Raw genomic sequence first — 24,095 nt, forward strand, 5'->3', positions numbered from 1 at the left:
GGATTTAGGGAAATCCAACTTTCAATTATTAAAAATGAGGAAGCTAGTCCACTCCCCCCAATATCATTAGATGACAAACTTGGTGATGGAAATGACTTGATTGTGAATAATGTGTAGTAGAACACTTGATATTTAAGTCTCCTTTGCGCCTTTAGTTCTAGCAAGTGAGGTCTTTGGGGCAAAAATATCAAATGGGGTTCTTTTTACAAATTATTTACCTAAATGGGTATGTTTTGAAATTATTTATTTCGTGGGTCTGTTTTTTTATTACAAAGCGTCTCCCCGAAGGGTGCGTTTCCCGTAAAGTTGACACGTGGCAGACTTAGGACGCGCCCTGCATAAAGGCGCGACGGGACGCGCCCTGCGTACAGGCGCGACGGGTCGTGTTGGGGACCCAGGCGCGACCCAGTTGGGTCACACTTCATTTAATATTTTTTATATTTTATATATTGTTTTTATTTAATATATTTTTATATTATTTTATTTATTTTTTATATTTTATTTAATAGTTTCTATATTAAATAAATTCTTAACATTATGTATGATTTTAAAGTCATAAATAATTTTTTATATTGATTTTATTTACTATATTTTTTATATTTTATATAATATTTATATATTAAATAAATCATTAATATTAGAAAAAAAATAAAGAAAATATTAAATAAAATATAAAATATAAAAAAGTAAAAAATATTAAATAAAATAATATACAAAAATATAAAAAATATTTAATAAAATAATAATAAAAATATTATTTTAAATAAAATTATTTATGACTTTAAACTCTAAAGTTGAATTTTAAAAAAATAATTTTTTTACGATTTTAGTAAAAAAAAAATCATAAAATGATTTATTACTTTAAATGTAGATGAAAATATCTTACACATATTCTTTCTGGCTATTTATTTATAATTGACCCCTTTTGTTAATTTAGAAGAAAAAAAAAATCTTAAAAGATCGTTTGATCGTCCTTGTCGAGAGTAGAACAAATTATAATAACTTGAATGTTCCAGCTGCCAAATTGGTGACGTGTCTCAACCCACATTTCCCTAAACTATAATCCCACTCCTACTAGCTAGAATGTTTTTATAATATTTTTTATATTATTTTATTTAATATTTTTTACTTTTTTATACTTTATATTTTATTTAATATTTTCTTTATTTTTTTCTAATATTAAGGATTTATTTAATATATAAATATTAAATAAAATATAAAAAATATAGTAAATAAAAACAATATAAAAAATTATTTATGACTTTAAAATTATACTAATGTTAAGAATTTATTTAATATAGAAACTATTAAATAAAATATAAAAAATAAATAAAATAATATAAAAATATATTAAATAAAAATAATATATAAAATACAAAAAATATTAAATAAAGTGTGACCCAACTGGGTCGCGCCTGGGTCCCCAGTGCGACCCATTGTGCCTGGGTCCCCAACACGACCCGTCGCGGCTGTACGCAGGGCGCGTCCCAAGTCTGCCACGTGTCACCTTTACGGGGAACGCACCCTTTGGGGAAGCGCTTTGTAATAAAAAAAATAGACCACAGGATAAATAATTTCAAAACAGACCCATTTAAGTAAATAATTTGTAAAAAGAACCCCATTTGGTATTTTGGCCGGTCTTTGAAGTGTGTAAGTGAGTAAAAAAATCTAAGAGAGCGAGGCTGATGTGGAATGGTTCATCCGCAGAGGAGGGAAAAAAGAAAGGGTAGCGTAAAAAGTGTAATCAGTTTGGAAAAAAAATTGGTTTTATATATAATGTTTTTAATTTAATTTTTTAGAATTTTTTTAAAGAAAATTAAAAGAGATATTTACTTGGATGATTCTAGAGCTACCAGCTCTCCCTGAGTGGGGGTGGAAATCAGACAAAAAAAATGATTTAATTTTCAGTGATAATTTTGTAGAAATTATTTTAATTAATATTTAATAGTGTAAAATTAGTTTTGGGCTTTTGAAGTGGATTTGGGTTTGCACAAGGGTATCACATCCAAGCCCATATAGGATTGGATTTCTAAAAAAAAAAAGTCATAATTTATTATTATTATTATTATTATTATTATTATTATTATTATTATTATTATTATTATATAATTTTTAATAATCATTCTGTATGTAAAAATACTAATTAATCATTTTTTATGGAACTAATTAATGACTTAATAAATCAATTTTATGATAAATAATTGCTGTTTTGAAATTTTTACTTTCAAATAAAATATTTATTATTAAAATGTACCTATTATAATTTTTTAATCATTTTTAGCCTCAAAGGTCTCCGGTTAGCCCTTTACAATTTACTAAGGGCATTTTAGTTATTTTACACCGATAAATTTTGTTAGAAAATTTTTAGAATTATTTTTTAATTATTCTAAACATACTTTTAAATTAAAAATGAATTTGAAACACACTTATTGATTTTTACTATTTTACTTTTCTCGGAGACATAGTAGTCATTTTTATCATTTTACGAGTCCCGTCTTGAAAAAATTATTAAAAAACTAATCTGAATAACGATTGTTAATACGAACGCAACCATGGAATTTTTTTAAAAAAATTCCTATCTAATTTTCCAAAAATAAGTACATAATACGTAGAAAAAAAATGCATACTGATGCAAACAACAAATCAGCATATTACAAGTAATACAACCATATTGCTAGCATATTAATTAGCAATAATGGCATGCAAAATATAACACATGGATTAAAATTGATGTGAGTCTGACTCTACTTCATGGAGCTGATAACAAGTTTCACATTTACATAATCTTTGTCTTCTAACATAGAAATAAACACAAGACTTTATGGTTCAAAAACATGGCACATGGAAAAAACCATTTGGCAGACACTAATCAACTTGTGAGTAGCGTTGCATTGCATCAGAATATCTGTGTGGGGGTAGTTGAGTTCTACACACATGGTGTACATGCACCAACATGATCCCTTTTACCTCTACTTATTTGTACTCGTATAAGGAATGAAACTCTTATCCAACCACTTAACATATGCATATGAATGTACATTATCTTTGTACAATTATATTCTTATATCTTAAACATTTAAGTGGAGACATATTCAACCACGTAACATTGAGCCTCACAACAACCACGTACCGGTCATACATGACACTCCACAAGGTATTAAAAACTTTTAATCCACTTAATAAGGTTTTGAACAATATTCCTCTGGAAAAAAAAAAAGTTTTGATAATATTGATTCAGTTCCAAAGATTTCTCATAAGTTTCATACATTAATACCCAGTTAAATTATCATTTATGATCAGTATTAATATGTTTTATTATAAAATCACATAAGGTTTAACTTTAAAGTTTTAATGAAATATTTATCATTTAACTAATATTTCAATCTTTATTTATCTTAAATTTTCCATGACATATTTATTTTACAATTTTTTTTTATTTCTAAATTACTAAAATTTCTAATATTGATTCCTTAACTTCAAAATTTAATTCCAAGAGGTCGTTAATGTATTTTAACATAATTTTTTCACTAAAATTCTAAAATATTATTAAGTACTAGAACATACGTTTCTCTAATTTTTCAAAAGTCTTAAAATGTGAAAAGACCATTTTGCCCCCAAGTTTAGTTAATTGGACTATAATGCTTTTAATTAACTTATTTTAATTCAAAAATTATTTTCTCTTCAAATTTGACTTAATTAAATTTATTATGATTAAAATCATTTATTTTAGTTATTATATTAATTTAATTATGGAAAATTTATCATTTTACCTCTAATTAATCTAATTTTCAAATTAATAGTCAAAACTAATTTAGATTAGGTTCTTTTTAACTTGATCTTTTTCCTATGCCTATTAACATTTTATTAATCAATTTTAAATATTTAAAATTAATTTGATCTCTATATCCTTATTCTATAAAATTCATGAATGTTACTGCCTTTGTCAAACTTCATATTTTTCTTAGGTTTTCTTAGTCAAACTAAGTCCTAATCACATTAGATGTCGTATTAGGGTTTTATGTCCAATTTGAACTCTTGATTCTAGTGGCTCTCATAGTGCAATTCGTTCCTACTTTCTAATAGCTCGAAAATTGGGGACCGTGTCCAAGGTTTCATTTTTTAACTTATAAGGCTGGCTTATGCAAATTAAATGTAAATATTTAAAGCTTTATAGATACAAATCACCAATAACATGACAACATAGTATATATCAAATAGCACCATTTAAACTTGATTAAACAGATATCATATCCAACCAATATATATATATATATATATATATATATATATATATATATATATATATATATATATATATATATATATATATATATATATATATATCACCAAAGTATAGTAACAAAATTCAAATAAATTAATATGACAAAAATAGAAAAAAAAATAAATGTTTTAATTTCAAGGAGAACTATGCATCAAAAACATTTTTAAGCATAAAACCTTTCAAGCAGAGATCTTTAGCAAAGAGGACATTCAACCATAGTAAACAAAGGCACAAATATTTCTAAAAAAGAATAATTTCCCTTATCCCAAAGAAGAGCTTTTGGTTTCTCGATAGATTCCTTTAAGATTAGTGCTTTCCAGCTCCAACTACCACGAACAAGAGAGAAGAAGATGAAAAGGAGATGGAGGAGATAGACGAGGAGACAATTTTATGCAGCCCCAAATAACAAAGAAAACGGGAGGAAGCTTACCATGGTTGAAGAAGGTGAAAGAGAATGGAGACTTGAACCAAATAAAGTGTTGTGGCCTGTGGGTTGAAGTTTTTGCATTGGTGAGTTGTAAAGGAGATGTGGGAAGGCTAAAATGGCTTGTGGATGATGCATTTCGGACATATGAGAGAAAAGAGGGAAAGAAAGTATATGGCAGAAGAGGACTAAGTGAGCAACAAGGAGAAAGTTGGTGTTCTTAGGTTTTAAACCTTGATGGAACTCAGATCCAATTAATCAAGCTTTTGAAATGGATTGAAGTCCTCTCTCCTTGATCATGCAGATTTCGGCCAGACCTATTGGTCTAATGGGAGATCACAATTCAAATTTCGGATAAATTGGTGCAAAATGTACGTGTAATTAGCCAAAAAATTTCTCACTCGACCATTTCAAACTACCATCTATGTTTTCTTATTTATATATTTTGTCTTCTTAATTATCTATTTCTTCTAATTTATCCTCTTTTTATCCTTATGTCTAAATCCAATTTCAATAGTTTTTTTAAAAGAAATTATTAGTAATTAAAAACAACTTTATATCACGGTTTAAATTATTTATTATAAATATGAAATATAAATTATATTTCAAAATATTCATTTGTTATAATTTTTTAATTATACAAAAATAAATATTATACTACACCATAGATATAATAAAATACTAGTATTTATATATATTTTTAGTTCTTATAAAATGAACACATTTTGATTTTCATCCTTTTGTAAAAAAAGTTCTTTGATTTTCATTTCTATAAAAAAAAAATCTAAATTCATTGTTCGGTCTCAATAATACTCGTTACCTAATTATGTGTTTAAGGAAAGATCAAATGACTATACCAAGTGACACTCATTAGTGTTTGGGGTACTATGTTGGTGGGTGACAGTTCTACTTTTTTTATAGATCCCTAACATGAATTTTATTTATTTATCTTAAAATGAATGCCAAAAATAAAAAATAATGATTTCAAAAATACTATGTTGGTGGGTGACAGTTCTAATTTTTTTTATAGATCCCTAAGATGAATTTTATTTATTTATCTTAAAATGAATGCCAAAAATAAAAAATAATGATTTAAAATTTTTGAGGAATGAAAAATAATTTTTTTACAAGAACTAATATCAAAATTGGCTTATTTGCAAGGACAAAATATAGTGATTTCAAATTTAGAATAATAAATAATTTTTTTCATAGAATCCAAAGTCAAAATCCACTCATTTTATTAAAAACTAAAATTTCACAAAAAAAATAAAATAGAAAGTTGCTACTATGCACTATTTTAATTTTTAACCCCTCATATCCTTTATTTAAATGATATTCTGGTATAAATATGTTTTACATAAATGTTCCCTTTATTTCTTGTTTTATTTGACAGTGTATGCTTCAAAAGTCCAAAGGAATACGTCACATAATTAAGACAGTTACTTCTTTTGAAACCGATTCACCACACATGGCGGTTAGTTCGGTCTTGAAATTAATGAAATTATTTATAAATTATAATTAACTTGGGCAACGTTAATTATAAGATCATTTCACATAAAATCATTTATGGCTTTTTTTATCTTTTCTAGAAAAAGTTTTCTCGGTAACTTTTTTATATAACTTATTAATATATAAAGTTTTATTTAACAATAAGTTATTAAATTAAAAAAATATCTAAACCCAATTAATCTATTTTAAGAAAAAGATATTCACTTAAAAAACTTATTTACTTCATATATGATTTATGATGTTTAGTAAGTTTTAACAATGCCTTTTATTTCAAGATTTTTTTTTGCAAAATTTGGATGTCTATTGATATCCCTTTCATAACTCTAAAGATTTTTTAGTGGCAAGAAGGCATGCATTTTAATTTACTCTAGAAACATGCCAAAGAATCTACCCTAATTAAACCCTCCATATATATATATATATATATATATATATATATATATATATATATTCAAATCAAGACTCAAGCAATGTACAACTTAGACCTATTTTCATTACTCACTCTCCTCCACCCCTTATCCTTCTCTCCCCGGTTGGTATTCTTAGAAAACTATTCCGTAGAGGGTGTTGCTTTGTGAATGGTCTTTTTCGTGATCTTCCACAGCTTTCTTGAACTGTGTTGTGTGAGGTTTCTCCAAGTGAAGGTTTAAGATCCCTTATGCAACATAAATTCTTTGAGCACAATTCAAGATAGCTGTGGAAAATCACTGAGATGATCTCGTTCATCACTTCCTCTTTGAATTAAATCGTTCTCTATGTATGTATCGCATGACAACTACATGCATGCCATCTCTCTCTTTCTGCACAATCTATACACACACATATCCAGATTCACTTTTTTTTTTCTTCTGTTTTTGGTGACTTGCTCCTTTCTGTTGGCTTATCCATACATGAACACTCACTTGCTCTGCCTTAATTTTGCTTTATTAAAACTAAATTTTCATTTTGTCATGTAGCTAGTGTGATCAATGTAACCATCTTCGCTGGCAGGATAAATTATGAACATCATTGTTGTTGTAAAAAGATGTATTTTTTTTTTGTTTTATTGACTCAATTTTATCTGGCTTAAAATGACTATTTTCTGTAAAGGATACTTGCGATCTCATCATGCATAATCAAAAAAGTAGTTGAGGGATGAAGTTGGAACTGCGAGACTTTGTCTTCAAGTGAAGAAAAGAAAAATTGTATGTTTTACTACCATTTGTTTTTTTTTTTCAAGGTACTACCATGCTTGTAAATTACAGTATCAGTTACATTTGCTATTTAAATAATCAGAAAAAAATAGTGAACAATAATGCAGGTAACGTACGTAGCTGCAATTGTGACTGCCACAGATTCTGAACACATGCAATCAAGTTTGGAGTCACTTCTTTCTACCTAGTTTTTTCTACTCCTTTTGATTAACAGTTTTTCTTTTAGTTATATCAATATGCAGCTAAATTATTTTGAACATAAGTTACCCTTCATATTTTTTTAACATATAATGCCAGGATATAATATTACTATTAAGCATGTTTGGATCTACCTTATATTTCAAAATTGCACCATTTTCACATTTAGCATAGAAGTTTATATGGTTAACTTCTGATTTTCACATTCTATATACACGTTCTAAGCTGATGGACTTGGAACCAAACACGTACTTAACTGGCAAGCACTGTTGCGTTAGGTACTTTGGCCCAATTGCATCAGACATGTCACTATGGCTCTTGTTAAGATCGTGATCTTGAAAACCAAACCTTAGGTTAGGTTTGCACTAAAGAACAAAGGAGAAAATAAATTTGTGTTTCCTCCTTAGCCAAAATAAATAATCATGTCTTTTATTTTTTTTAATTCTTTATTAATTTATTTTGAGGTTGTTGGCCAAGCCAGTTGTATATTCTGGAGTTTTCTGTACCATGGCTTGTGATATAATTGTTGCTCTAAAACTAAAGCTGATAACTTTTGGAAAATAATTCATTTCTTTCTACCCCACTATTTTTTTTTTGTTCCCAAAAAAGAAGTTATATATATCAACACTAGAGGTTGAGCACTGAGCTCAGCAGAAGTTTCAGATCACACTGAGTGGGTGGTGACAATGAAAGGTGAGGAAGGATTCCTTCTAGGAGTTATGTATGTATGCTTCCTGAAATTCAGATGCTATTGATCCCAAAGCAGAATCAGAAACAACCAAACCTATCACTTTTCTCATTATTGTTGGAGTTGGAGTTGGACCACAAGAATTGTTTTGAGAATCATTGTTTTCTAGTGTCGATATATGGATGGGGAATTGCATCCACTCATATTGTAAAGTATTTTATATTAATTATTCATTATTATGGATTGTAAGGTGGTGTACATTTAAATAATTATTATGATAATAAATTTTATTGGAATTTTAAAAAATTTGATTTTGCTAGCTTAAGTAGAAATGCAAAATTGTGACATGTAACCGACTTCCATCTTCTTTTGAAGTTTATGCTACATCTCAGGCTTTTTGTTTGCATGTAACACTTAAAAAGTGTGAGATATATATCATTAGGGTGTTGCTAGGTGCACATAACATTATTGTTGGTGCACCCAGCACTTAAGCAAAAAAGATGCAAATACCCCTTAATTTAAATTAAAACTTGTACACCCAGCATCACCAGCTCTTCTGCGCGTTCCTTCCGCTGTGACCTTCTTGCTTCCTGCTTCCTTCTTTGCAAGTTTGGTTCCGCGCCTCCTCCCTTCCGCCGTTCATCTTCTTGTGAACGTACGTCTTTGACATTGCCAACGGCGTGGTTGCTCCTGCGCTTTCGTCTTCCTTTTGCAACTACTGTTCCTCTTGCGCATTCGTCTTCTTCTCTTTTGTTGCTGCTCCATCGAGGTAAGCATTTGCTTTAATTCTTACATTGTTGGTTTAGTGTAGTTGCATGTTTGTAGGCATTTCATTGATCCGCATAGGGGATTTAGGTCATCTGCATTTGATTTTTGCACAATAGGAATACATGATTCGCAAGAGGAAGACATGATCCGTAGTCAGTTTTGCACCCCACTATTCATGCGGATCAACTTGATCCGCAAGCTTCACGCGGATCAACTTGATCCGCATGAATGTATTTTGATTTTTAAAAATGAAAATTAGGTTATTATTTATGAAAATGCTATTAAATTAGGGTTTGGGGTTAATTTTGAGGCTGCCAAAAGTAAGATATTATATAATGTTTTGAGGCTTTTTATTGTATAATGTATGAAAGTATAATGCATGTTTAAGATATTTTGGTTGGTGTCCTTTTATATTTTGAAGGTTTTAGTGGTTTATAGATTTATTTATATCCTGTATGGTAGAGTGAAAGTATAATGGTTGTTATTAAGTTTTGATCATAGTTTCTCCTACTTATCATGTATGTTGTTATTAAGTTTAGTGGATTATCATATGGTGCTTGTCATGTGCCTAAAAAAGATTAGAACCACAAGAATAATTAGGTCCTTGAAATAATCAATTACTGCAACTAACCAAGAAAAATTGAAAAAAGTTAAGAATCAGTGACCATTATATAACACTCCTCCCAAGAGTTAGAATCAGAAATGCCATACAACAAAGCTAACAACCAATCCTCCCTTAGTGGAAAAGAACAGTTTGATGAATGGATATAGAGAATCAGAATAACATGCGACTAAATGACATGTCTTGGGATAATTTGAAATTGATTTGCATTCCATCAATAGATCTTTAGATTAAGTCACACAGTAGAACATATGACCAGAACATTACAGCTTCAGTAAGTAGAGACAAAGATTAATAAAACTAGACATACACAACACTAACAACAATCAAAGCATTTCGCAGTAGGTGGGTTGGTTACATGGATCAAACCACATCAGTGTGCTTTGTAAAAAACTGATTCTTCAAAGACCATTTAGATTTGTAAAAAATGAATCCTTTTAATAGTCTTCAAAGGCACTTAAGAGTTTTCCTCTACATTAATTATTGAGATATCCCTCATTCGACCAACTCTTCTAACTAGGCATTTTATTGGTCTTCTCACAAGTCATGACAAAAAAGAGTAATGAACTATTGTATCACCATACTTCTGAGCAGAAGATCTCCAAATATCAGGAACATCTTTCCACTCGTTTGAGGGCACACCACCATTACCGGAGAGTAATGAACTTTGTAGAAAGGGGGAACACCTTCTCGTTTGAGGCCACATCCCCAAAATATTTGCCCTGACACTAAAATTAAAAGAATAAACAAGTAAAGAGCAAGAGCAAAGAGCAAATGAATGATGTTAGCAGTAATTACCTCGAATTACCCAACAAATACTTGGCTCTGATTACCCAACAAAGGATGAGCTTGAAGTTGATCCTTCAAAGAGTTTACATCATCCTAACATCAATAATATTGTTTTCAAATACAAAGAGATAACCTCAACTAACAACATAAGACACCCGTTAAAATACGAAATGTATTCTTAGGAAAGCCAATAGTCAAGATACTATAATGAACTTCATTACCCATATCCACAAGATATATGTTTATAAAAAAAGAACAATATTTGCCTGAATATACAGAGAAGTATACATTTAGTGATGGAATTTGTGGTAGACATTTGCAGATCATGGTTAAGACTAGAGGATTAGGCCATGCCTTAGGTAGGGTTGTTGGCAGAGGTCTGGGGAGAGGGGATGGTGATGATTCTGACGGTGCTCCCCAACACCGAAGGCCGACTGCATCGGCACACAGGCGACGGGTAACTGTCATTGTTGACGATGTTGTGCCTGCGGTACCTGCAGACTCGTCTGCGGTACCAGAGACAGAGGCTGTTGTAGCTAGGGATGAACCCATGGTAGATGCTGACGCACAGGACACCGGTCCAGATACTGACGCACAAGATATTGGTACACAGGATGCTGCAGATGAGCCTGAGGGATTTCTTGGTGGACCCAAGGACCCATCAGTGCTTACGGAGTATGCTGACCATGTTGCGGCCAACGTATGGTCTGGACAGGTATTTATAATATTCAAGTCTATTAAGCATTCTTTTTTATTGAGTTTTTGGTTACTGATTGACGTTATTTGAACAAATTGTGTGTTCCTTTGTACTTCAATTCAGGAATGTCCTGAGTTGATGTTATGCTCCCATGGGAGGAAGGAACATAACTTAGGCAGGCTTGTTCCTGCAATTGATGACATGGTTGCTGGGATAGGATTAAGTCCTTTGATCGCGTGTTCGATAGACACCGGCGATCGGGGACTTATATCCTCCTTTGCCGATAGGTGGCACTAGGAGACTTCTAGTTTCCATCTTCCTGTGGGGGAGGTTTCGATCACGCTGGACGAAGATGCATCTCTTCTCCATTTGCCTATCGTTGGCACATTCCATGACTTCCAGCCTCTACGCACCGACGAGGTGGTGGTGCTGTTGGTTGAGTTACTGATGGTCTTAGCAGAGGTGGCCATGACTGAGACAGGCCAATATGGTGGACCATATGTACGCCTGCAGTGTCTGCGAGACGTATACCAGTGCAGATGTCAGACGCAGCACTGGATAGCTGCCGCTCGTGCTTATCTTCTACATCTTTTGGGTTGCACTCTTTTTGCTAATAAGAGTGCAACCCATGTTCATGTCTCACACTTACAGGCCCTGTGTTACCTTACTCTTGCTGGGCGGTATGCATGGGGAGCTGCTGACCTCGTCCATATGTACGATCAGCTTAATGATGCCAGTCTCAACACCAGCCGACAGCTTGCTGGTTACATCACCTTGTTATAGGTAATTAACATGTATTTCATAATTTATTTACAACAATGTTTTAATGAGTGTATATTTAATTAACATGTATGATTTTTGTGTAAACCATGTAGTGTTGGATATACGAGCACTTTCCATCAGTTGCGGAGTGCAATGCTGATCTGGACTACGACGAGGTGTCACCACATGTGTGTTGGTGGATTACAACAAAGAAGACTATGAAGAAGGTATCTACAGCGATGTACAGGCAGCGCCTGGATCATTTGAGGATCCCAGATGTCTGTTGGATGCCATATACGGAGCACCAACCTGTGCAGGACTTTCATCCGATTTCGTGCTTCTCAGGACAGCTCCGCTGGGGGCCTGTTGTTATCAGATACAGACTGGAGAGGGTTATGCACCAGTTCAGCTACGTCCAGTGCATTCTTGCACACTCTGTCCATTCATGGGTGTCATATGATGACGTGGACAATACTTGGATGCACTACTCAGACCATCTGGTGGCAGCAGGTAATCTATGTGTTATGCCAGTCAGTGTGCACCTGACTACATAGACTGGTTCTTCGTCATATCGCATCCATTCATGATTGTGCCATAGACGGATCCTCCTCGAGATGCATATGCGATGCAGCCCAATCATATCCCTCATGAGGCAGCATTGGCATCGACACAAGCGGATCTTGATGCGGATGAGCCCAGACATGCAGTGGTAAGTGTTACTATTTGATTAGATGTATGTCATTTACTTCAATTATATTAATACTAATTTGTATAATTCGTTTGTTTTCTATTTAACAGGAGGCTTGCCATGCGATCACGGAGGCGTTGGAGCAGCATCTAAATGCACCAGGCACATCCACACATGAAGAGGTCATCCAAAAATGCCTAAGCATTGTGAGGGGTGTCACAGAAGACCGCAATGTGTATGTGAGGTCTCGACGTAGGTGCCACACGGATCAACAATAATTTATTCACACTTTAGATGTCATTAGTTTTTTACGATGTATTTGACTTAACATTTTGTATATTTTAAGTTATTTTGATTAATAATATTAGTTTATAATATTAGTGTTATTTTGTCAATTATATTTAAATTACTTTATCCGAAATTTATACCAAATTCATTCAAAATTCATCGATATATTATGAATGGAAGTAAGTAAATTAGAAATGTTAAACTATTATTACAAATGTCATTTAAACTTAAGTTTCAATAAAGTTAAACTTTTTAAAAAAATTCAGTCTCTTGCGGATCAAGTTGATTCGTGGAAAACTCGTGGATCAAGTTGATTTGTGTAATACTTGCGGATCAAGTTGATCTGTGAAAAACTCGCAGATCAAGTGTAATACTTGCAGATCAAGTTGATCTGTGTATGGCTCACGGATCAACTTGATCCGCATTTGGTCCGCCTGTGTTACACGGATTACCTTGATCCGCAAGAGACTTTCGCAGATCAAGTTGATCCACAGATCTTTTACTGATCAACTTGATCTGCACAACGAAACATTAGAGGGACATTTTTGACATTTTTAAGTGATGCTGGGTGCACCAGCAATTACGCTAAATACACCTAGCAACACCAATATCATTATCACTAAATAATTTGTAACTAATACATAATTAAATAACCAATATATATATATATATATATATATATATATATTATAAAATAATTGTCGTGAATCATGTTGTTTTCATAAACTATTCTCTAGCAAGAATGTTTTTAAGAATTTTTCTTCAACAATAATGTTTTGAGTTTTTCTTCTTAACTCTTTTTTCAATCCATTCTTCTCATCTTTATCTTTAAATTGTACTTCATTTTTTTTTTATAAAAGACATTATTAATAATTAAAATTAATATAATTTGTTTATCATAAAACTAAAATATAATTTATTTCAAAAGTATTTATTTATTATAATATAATTTATATATTTATTAGAACTATTTATTTATTATAAATTTTAGTTATATAAAATAAAAATTTTGTATATAATAATAACAACAACTCGATTAACTAAATTGATACGGTCAAGATTAATAATACTATTCCCACTCACTTGTTTGTGTGGAAACAAAAATTAAAATCATTTTACATGAATTTATATATTAAAATTCTCGAAATTAATTTACCAATAAATAAATAGAGCATCTGTCAGTATATAAGATCCCGAATCACAAAACAGACAAAGAAGCAGTTTTGTGTCAAAGCATGTTTTATGCCATGCATGGATCGATGAACTCAACTCATGGGTTAAACCAGTTATAGAAATATATTGACTTACTTTTTTACAGGTTGAAATTGAAGTTAGCCAACTAAGATGAGTCAGATCAATTTATGCCAACCCGCTTTTTCTTATGAAAATATGTTTATTTTCCTTGTTTTGTTATGAACTGATATTTTCATTTTTATGATTTTTCCTTTTTTTAAGTTTGTTATTATAAATTAATATGTTGTTTAATTTTTTGTATTTATAGTTTTCGTTTTCTATAATTTCTTGTTATTTTCTTGCCTTTTTTAAAAAAAATCTCAACTAAATTAAAAAAATATTAACTCATGATCAGCTCATAAATAAACTCACTTAATTAGCCAACTTGTTATGGATTGAATTGTATTTTTCATTCACTAAAAAGAGAAGAGTTAACTCACTTTTTAAGTAACTCCTAGTGAGATAATCATAATTGTCATGATGACGGTCGTTTTTGAGAAAATAAAAATAATAATCAATAATCTTAATTAATTACATTTTTAGTTTTCATATTTTTGTTTATCTACAACTTTATTTATAATTATTCGAATTTAGTAATTACATTTTTCCAATTGTTAAATTAAATTTGTCGGATCAGAATTAGCAATGGAATGAAATGAAATTTATTCATTACTAGTAAAAAGAGGCACATTGTGCCTTTATTGTTTCAAATCAAAATAAAATAAAATAGAAACATAATAATGGAGATTAAATAACAGTACCTTGGATTTATTTTATTTTAGTAACTAATAAATTTTTAATTTTAAAATAAATGCATGTCATTACAGAATTTTTGTTAACTAATGAGTGATCAATAAAGTGTCACATCTATTTTTCCTTTTCTGATTCATTGTATATACATTAAGTAAGGAAATTGAGATCTGCCAAGGAAACACGAGGCTTTTGCTCACATGTAACACCTATGCAAGAGGGAAATTGACTTGATAAGTGAAGTAAAACTTTGAGTAATTTATCTTTTGTCTTATTTAACTGACTTGGAAGTTTTCAGGGATGAGCCTTAGTGGCTGTTTTTTTTTTAGTTTTTTCATTAGAGAAACTTGTCTTTATAGGTGAATAATACTTGTGTCTTTGGTTCACAATAGTATAACCAGATTATATGCTTAATTATAATGTTTTTACTCTATTTTTTGTGACAGATTTTGTAATTGAACTCACCAATCACCTTTTAGTCATATGTTAATTTTTTTTTTAAAAAAAATGGTTATCTATATCCATTCTAAATAAAATTGATGTTGAAAATGCTTCTATAACATCGGTTTTGAACAAAATGATATTTTTTTACAATTTTTTATATTGATTTTGACTAAAATCGATGTAGACATCTAACAAGAATACAGTTTCTTCATTGATTTCTTCTTTAACTGATGTCGAATTTTGATTTTAAAATCGATTTTAAAATTGATGTTGAAAGACATTTTCAACATCACTTGTTTCAATATCGGTTCAAAACTAATATTAAATGTCTTTTTTATCTAATGCTAAGTCCTTTTTCTTGTAGTAGTAAGTCCATGTCACTTAAAAATTGTTGACTCGACAACCATGTTATTTCTAGGACAAGTATTTATTTTTTTTCAAAAAATAAACATTTATTAAGTGCCAAAAAAAAGTTACGTACCAAAACCAAAACACAAATAGATACCAAAAAGTTATTTAAGCATACAATAATTAAAAAGTTAATTATTGTTGTCATATTGCATCATATAAATTATTTCATCCCTTCTTTGGAGGTGGCCTTGGTGGCAAGGACCATGAGCTATAATAGAATCTTGTGTTTGAGCAGTTGGAAGCATTTGATTTTGGTGAGCAAGTCAAAACAATATTGCAAAGAGTGCCTTCGAGGTGGAAGTAGAGGGAGATGAAATTGATGTCAAAGTGTAGAAATTTGCATGAATTGGAATGAGCAAATACAACATAGGAGAAACATTAAGTGGTGATGTAACATCCTAATATAAAATTGTTATTGGTTTTAGTTTAAAAATATTAGTATAAGAATTTATTTGAATTAAAATGATTGTGATATATATATATATATGGAATTAATGTTTGTGTTAAGATATATTAAATATAGAAATAATTGAAAAATTATGTTTGTTTTAATCATAATTTTAAAAATCGGTTCAGTGATTGACCCGATCATGACACTCATTCGTTAGTGGTCGAACTGGTGGGTCACTAATTGACTCGTGTGACTTGATTTGTGATAAAAAAATTAAAAAATTTTATGTTTGTCTTAAAAATATTTAAAAATAACATCACAAATTAATATAATTTCATAACAAATAATTAAATACCAAAATGTTAAAAAATATCATTGTCAAAGTTCAAACAAACAAGTAATAAAGATTACAAACATAAATAAATAGCTAAATAAGTTCAAGTTCAACACATGTTCCTAAACAAGTTGAACTTTTTTCTATGACCAACGAACATAAACTAAGTCATTGTCATTTTCAGTAACTCCTTCTTCATTCAAAAAATCTCTCATTGTAACTTCATGATCAACATTGCTTTCATTTAAATTCATGTTTTTCATGGGATTGCCTTGTGCTTCATCAACATCATCACCATCCAAATTTAAAGGACCTATGACAAAAAAAAAAGATAGAAAGTAGTAATTATCATTTAGAGATAACAAGTACGAAACAAATTTGAAATAAAAATATGATTAAAATATACCAATATCATTTGAAAGTGGTTGGATGGTCATATGTGCAAGGTCTTTGCCTAATGCATCCACCTCCTCATTGGTTAAAAATGGTAGTGAATCCTCCATTACCCAATCAACATGGTCATCAAGTGTTTCCAAATTAATAGGATCATAGTTTTATTGTCTCTTTTTCCTGAGCACATGTATTAAATATGTAACCTTATGTAATATAAAAAGATAAACAATGAAAAAAAGAATAAAAATATAATAATCCTTATTTAGATTTCGCAACCTGTAGCCTTTACTATTTGTGGGGTTTAATTTAATTTTACAAAAAGAGGTATTGTAATGTACAAATCTTCATTGGTTGCATATTAAATCTTGAATTTATTTAAAAATTCATGAATCAACTTGCTTGAGTTTTGTGGTTAGTTATCATATACATAAACTAAAATATATTTTAATACGTGTGTGTTTTATTTCATAGTTAATTATTAATTGATTCATATGATGATATAATTTGGGGTATGACTTTGTGAGTTAATAGTGTGTATGAAATTAATTATTTATTTGATAGTTATTTAGAATGATGTTTTGTAACTATGTGTAAATTGATCATCATCTTCTAAGAAGTGTTGGCAATGTATAGTTTATTTTGAGAATTGAATATGCATGAGATACCTCCATTTGGGATGAGAAAGAGATATGAGATACCTCCATTTGGGATGGAGATGAGATAATAGATACTTTCATCTAAAATGAGAAAGAAATTCTGGATACCTCCATTTATTATGGAAAAGACAGTGAGACGTCATTGCATGAATATGAACTCATAGACCCTTTAAAGAATATGATATCCACATCGATTCTGGGAACCAAAGGGTAATTGAGTCTAGTGATTCTGTGAATCACTGAGTTGTGTTGTGATATTTATTTGTTTGTTTGAGAATTGAATGCAGTGAAGTGTTGTGTTTATTGACTAGAGTGTTATTTGGTTGCCTGAATAATTTGTGGTTGTTTATAAATATGTATATATTATTTTTAATTTAATTTTGTAGATATTATGGTTCAATTTTTCTGGTTACTGCGCCGACTGAGAACAACATTATTGTGAATTCTATTAGAACTTATTTTATTCACTAGAATTATTATCTCATTAAAATTGAAGACTTATAGTTTATTATTAGTTAAACTTTGTAGATGTCCATATTTGAAAATAAAAATATTCATTTATGTAAGGACTCATTTATTTATAATATTTGAAGTATTCCAAAATAATTGAAATTTATAAATTCTTATTTTATGTATGGATGTTTTAAAGTATATTTTTATTATGGGTTTTTATTATAAGGAAGGGTGTTACAAGTGGGGTGAGTTAGGATACATATTATATGGGCTCAAAGTACCAATTAGGGCTATTTTTTTTTAAAAAAAATTTATCATTTTGGGATAGATTTTAAATTAATATCCGTTTGGTAGTAAATCATATCAAATGTTGTGACTTATGAATTGAAAGTCGTTACTTCTCCTACAACTTCTATTTTTAAAAAACAAAACATTGAAGTGGAGAAAAATTTTTAAGACTTCAATATTTTTTTAAATACGACTTTAAAGTCGTCATTTTTTTTTTGTTTTTTACATTGAAGTCGTAAATTAGTTTACAACTTCAATTTTGCTTTGTTTTTTTTTTAAATTGTAAATAATTTATTTATTTCAATTTTTTAAAGAATTAATATATGATTAATTTTTTTTATTTAATATTTTCTATATATTATTTATATTTTTGAATATTTTTGTATATTATTTTATTTAATATTTTTTATATGGTTTTATTTCATATTTTTATTTTTTTTGTATATTGTTTCATTCAATATAGTTTCTATATTTTTTACTATTGTTAAGGATTACTATTTGTTTTGTAAATTTTAAAATAATACAAAAGATTTAAATTTAAATAAAAATATTAAAATGTACTACATATTCATATATATAAGCGAACCAATTTCAAATAGGCCTAAAAATTACTCATTGTATAGAATTAATGGATATAATCGTAGTAACGGTCATACAAGCAACTTGAAACTAATATTGTCTTTATGGTTTAATTTTATGCTTCTATTTAGTTTGTATTTTTCATTTTATATTAATGTATTATGTTATTTTTATTTTAACAACTACTTTTATTATTAAATTATTTTTTGTTCTTAATATTAAAATAATTAAAAAATGAAATTAATTAATACTATCGTATGAAATTATCAATTTACTTAATGATAATTGTAAAATTAATTAAATTTGTTTTAAAAAATTAATATTATTTAATAAATCATAAGTTAATATTATTTGTTACTATTAGTAACAAAACATCTTAATATTTTTGTTAAACGAATAAGTAATATATTTTAATATTTTTATTTAAATTTAAGCCTTTTGCATTATTTTTTTAACTTAAAAACAAATAATAATCCTTAAAAATAGTAAAAAAAATATAGAAAATATTAAATACAGAAATTATATCAAATAAAAATATAAAAAATAATAATTTTTTTAAAATAAAACCATATAAAGAAATATAAAAAATATTAAATAATATAATATACAAAAATATAGAAAGTATTAAATAAAACTATATAAAAAATATAAAAATATTAAATAAAACAAAAAAATTTAACATACATTAATTATTTAAATAATTAAAATAAATAAATGATTTACGATCAAAAAACAAAACAAAATTGAAGTCGTAAATTACTTTATGACTTCAATATAAAAACAAAATAAATATTACTTTATAACTTTAAAGTCTTATTCAAAAAAAAAAATTTGTTGTAAAATTTCTTATAACATCAATGTTTTTTGGAAAAAAAAATAGAAATTATATGACTTTCAATTCAGAAGTAATAACATCTAATACAATTTACTCTAAACGGATATTAATTTAAAATCTATCATCAAATGGTAAATTTTTTAAAAAATTATCCCCCAATCGGTAATTTGGCCATTATATGACAATTCATTGTCCGTTTGTCACAATAGAAGAACAATACATTTTGAATAAAAACTCTCTTTCCAAAATTTTGTGTAGAGGGCATCTAACATGTATTTATCTCCTTCACAAACTACAAGAGGCAAAAATTAGAATTACCTTGCAAAGACAATGAGAGTAAAAAGAAGATGTGAGCAAAAATTCGTGTGGTATAATGATGATATTTTTTTTTAATCCCTATAGTATAAAATATCATATTTTGGTCATTTATAATTACAGTTTTTTAAACTGTTTTGGTCCTTGCTATCTAAAATTGTTTAACCATGTTACATTTAGATCCTTTAAAATTTTCTACAAAACTAAAACTGATGATGAAAAACGGCTGAAAAATATAAATAATTTCAGTTTTGTAGTGGTTTTAAAGTATGTGAATGTAATAATGTTAGGCAATTTTAGATAAAGAAGGTGAAAAGAGTTAAAAATTACAAGACAAAAATAAATGTTTTAAATTATAGTAACTAAAAAAAAATTTATATTGCAACTATAAGAATATAGAGGATAATTAAAACCTAAAATAAAATAAAAAGTCAATACCCAAATGGCTTATGTGCATTATGCGTGTGTAGGGTAGCTGTATTTTTATATGTTTATCATGATGTTTAATGATCAATTTGATATTAACTTGTATTTTTTAATGATTAATTTAATATTAAGTTGTAAAATTTAAATATTAATTTGTCATTAAATTGTATGTAAGATATAATTGTCATATTTTTTAGTTTTTACACATTTAGATATTAAATTAAATTTTTTCGTTGGTTAAGGATTAAATTATCACTTTAGAGGTTCAATCAAATAAATGTTTTTTTTTAGATTAAAAAAAAACTTGGAATTTCATTTTAATATGCTCAAGTGCATCACATTTTTTGTCAGTGTTTTCAAATTGTCGTTTATTGTTCTCCCACTACCAAAAAATTGTCGTTTATCGACTACAATTGCTGCAGTGGCGATGCATTGCGCTGTCACGATGCAGTTACATACCACCATAGAAACCTTGCTATTGCAGTCCCTCGATGTATTTCCACTCATCCTAGCATAATCTGATCGAGTGTCAGTGCTTGTTTGTATTTAGAATCGAAACGGTTCTGCTTGTGTTTTCTTTCTTCCTCGCTGGCAATGAACCCCAGTGCAACGCAAAACGACACTTACGTTGGGTGTTCAGTGTTCTGTGTTTTGTTGTGTTGTGTTGTGTTCTGTTTCGCAACACAACAAAACACAACGCAGCATAAACAAGAAACACGGGACGGGAGATTCAACAAAACCAGAACCTCTCTGTATGCTTCGTTTTTCCTCAGACACGTGTGAGGAAAACACACGTACACACACGCGCTGCACTCGCAGCTTCATATTGTCACGTTAGCACTTAGCAGTTCTAGTATTCGAAAAAATAAGTAAAGGATGTTTGAGAATCTGTTGTAAAATTATATTTGAAGTAAAAGTAATTTGTCAATATAAGTATGTTTGGTTTTCAGTCCAACTTGTTTGAATTCCGAGATTAAATCCAATTGGTCCTGTGCAAACTTAACACCAAAGGAAGGGTGTGGATATCTTTGTAAATTTTATTTTTTCACCAATGTTTGTTTGTAACATATATCTTCAGAATTCTTATTTTTGTATTCATTTTGTTTTTATCAGCTGAATTTGTATTGAAACACATGTCACAATATTTCTAATTGTAAACCAAATATGCACTATATACACTTCTACATGCACTGTGCGTTCTCTCGTTACAGTTACCATTTCATTTTTGTAATTCAGATGATAATTATTTTTCATTAAAGAATTATACATATATTTGAAATGAAACTCTGGTTTTTTTTCTCACATACTTTCTTTAGAATCATATATAAGCAAAATTAATTGATTTCATATTAATTATGAAAGTTAGTTGATATAATTTAATTTTCTTAATCCCAAATAAAAAATAAAATTATTTTTAAAATGTATTTCATTGAAACTTGCTAGTATGAATAAAAATGAATTATTAAAAATAAAATTTGAATTAAATGAAAGATATTTTTAAAATGATATTATTAAATAATGTAAAATTTATTTATATTTAAGTCTAATATATAATATCATTTTTTTACTTATATATGAGTCCAAACGAATATCTCCTTTTTTTAGAGACAATCTTATTTAAATGACGATTAAACACTAAATGTATACACATTTTCACCATAAATTTAAACCTTACTTCACCCTATATTATGAGAGACTATTTTTTTCCACTAAACCTAACTTCTGTTGGCAAATAAGATTCTAATTGAAGAATATAAACAACACCTAAGAATTTGTACTAAAGTTTTGTCCTGATATTAACGTGTGCTATGGTCTCTTTAGACAGATTGAGTTACTCCAATCTCGTAATGGGAGTTCTCAATTCATGAATTTGGTAATAATTATTTTGAAACAATTCTTATTCTACACTGCTTCTTAATTATTAGGTACATGTGCTTAACAGTCATCAAAATTCCATACTTATTCTAGATTTCTACATGATCATCATGATATTCAGTTGCTATGTACACTAGGCCAAGCAAGTTCTTAAAACACTTGTCATAAGATCCTGTTATAATTAATAATTTTTCTCTAAATATTCATGTAGCAGGCTTCTTAATTTTCTGTTTTTCATACAGAAAGTTGACCAATTGAATAGTATATGTACAGTTCAATTTTATTTTTAAGAGTAACACTATCTATCCAACTGTGCACAACTGGACAGGTAGCTCCATCCAATTTTAGGTTACCCTGCTTAAAATTTTATGAAGTTCAATTGAACCACCTCTACAATGATGCAAAATTGTGAATGCAAGAGTTGAATGAGTATCCATAGATATTGTAAACAAATTTACTTTTGCCACAGAGAAGATGTGCTTTGGAGGAGTGGATCACCAAATTGTAGTGAAGACATTGAAATATCAAGCTGTGCTTCATTGGCATCATTCCTTGAACTGGAAGCTGCTTTGAGTATATATATGGTGATTATTGTACCTTGCTTTAAACATGTCTGGTACATGTCAGTTTGTCTTCTTTATAGTCATCTCGTTCTTGGCTTTGCCAAAATTTGTCATTCTATTATTATACCTTAAATCATTTTTCAGCATTCCAATATTCAATGCAGCAGAGATCAGAAACAGATTCCATTTCCAATGACAGATCATATTCAGTGCAATTGCCTGTTCATTCAAGCTTATCATTGCTTGCTGTCAGTTCGACCAGATTATGGTAATGATACTGCACATGAGCCATCTGAACTAGGAACATCAAATGTTGGTCAGCATGAGAATTCTAAGTTGGGACAGATGATCTAACAATAGAGGAAGATATGACAAATCCAATAGAACAATTGATGAGTTTGCTTCTTGGAAGGCATTCCTAGGCATAAGGTAAATGAGAGATCTGTCAACTATGTTTTAAATAAGAAATATTGAAATGAAAATGGAATCTTTGAAAGTGATGGAAGAACTTTAAGAGGAAGTGACATGTCTAATCCTGGGGACCAACAAAGTCTGACATATTAGTTGGTGGCTAACTGGATCTCTTAAGCATATTAATAAGAGTTGAATTATTGACCACGTGTATTGAAAAAACTGTTAGCAGTCCAAGAATTAGTATCCAACTATTAGTTATGGTGCAAACCCAAAAAATGTCTAATTCTAAGGTTCCAAATTAATCTCATGCTTGCTCTTTTGACCTTGCCGAGGGGCCTTATTGGTTAGTCCCTCCATTAGGGCATTGCAATAAATTGAACAGGGTTCCTTCAACCATACAACGAAGGCTAGTCTCTGCAAAATTACTGACATGGAAAACCGTATAGTTAGATTAAATCTAGAAGTAGCTGCAAAGGATTTTCTTGCAACAAAAGTATAAACATCCATCCATTTATTTGTAAATTAACTTATATTTTAGTTCAATGTACATGAAAATTGTTAGAGGTTATTGGGGAGATTTACACCAATGAGCCATGAACAGGCACGTAAGGAAACTTGACACCACACTTTAACCTAAAATTTGATATTCTTCTCACTTATATCATGCTCAACTTTTTCACTTTTATTCAATGTGGGGCTTCACCTCACACTTATACTTCAACATAAGCCTTGAATTTTTGTAGAGCAGCTAGAAATTATTTTCAACTGTATGAAGATCTAGAAGCAAAATCCAAAGTGAAAGTTCTCGTTAAACAAGTCAATTTATC

The 24,095-nt window shown here is 29.3% G+C and overlaps 1 protein-coding gene and 1 non-coding gene across 8 annotated transcripts; both read left to right on the forward strand.

Moving 5' to 3' along the window:
* Window positions 1-6,672: 6,672 nt before the first annotated feature.
* On the forward strand, window positions 6,673-13,006 carry LOC100817741 (uncharacterized). 7 transcript variants are annotated; one of them, XR_005888190.1, is made up of 7 exons: window positions 6,673-6,747; window positions 7,305-7,399; window positions 7,501-9,063; window positions 10,796-11,188; window positions 11,294-11,953; window positions 12,046-12,641; window positions 12,731-13,006. XR_005888190.1 is itself a non-coding variant. In XM_041008824.1 (4 exons), the coding sequence occupies exons 1-2, from the start codon at window positions 10,712-10,714 to the stop codon at window positions 11,465-11,467; spliced, it is 651 nt and encodes a 216-aa protein (XP_040864758.1). In that variant the 5' UTR covers window positions 9,080-10,711; the 3' UTR covers window positions 11,468-11,953; window positions 12,046-12,641; window positions 12,731-13,006. The 7 variants fall into 7 exon arrangements, 1 of the variants encoding a protein (XP_040864758.1); XR_005888188.1 differs by having other exon boundaries at window positions 7,516-9,063; XR_005888186.1 differs by having other exon boundaries at window positions 7,305-9,063.
* On the forward strand, window positions 6,792-6,939 carry MIR396H (microRNA MIR396h). Its single transcript, NR_048895.1, has one exon. It is a non-coding gene; the product is annotated as a microRNA MIR396h (primary transcript).
* Window positions 13,007-24,095: the final 11,089 nt, after the last annotated feature.

This window comes from Glycine max, chromosome 14 (genome assembly GCF_000004515.6).
Source record: "Glycine max cultivar Williams 82 chromosome 14, Glycine_max_v4.0, whole genome shotgun sequence".
Classification (NCBI taxonomy): Eukaryota; Viridiplantae; Streptophyta; class Magnoliopsida; order Fabales; family Fabaceae; genus Glycine; species Glycine max.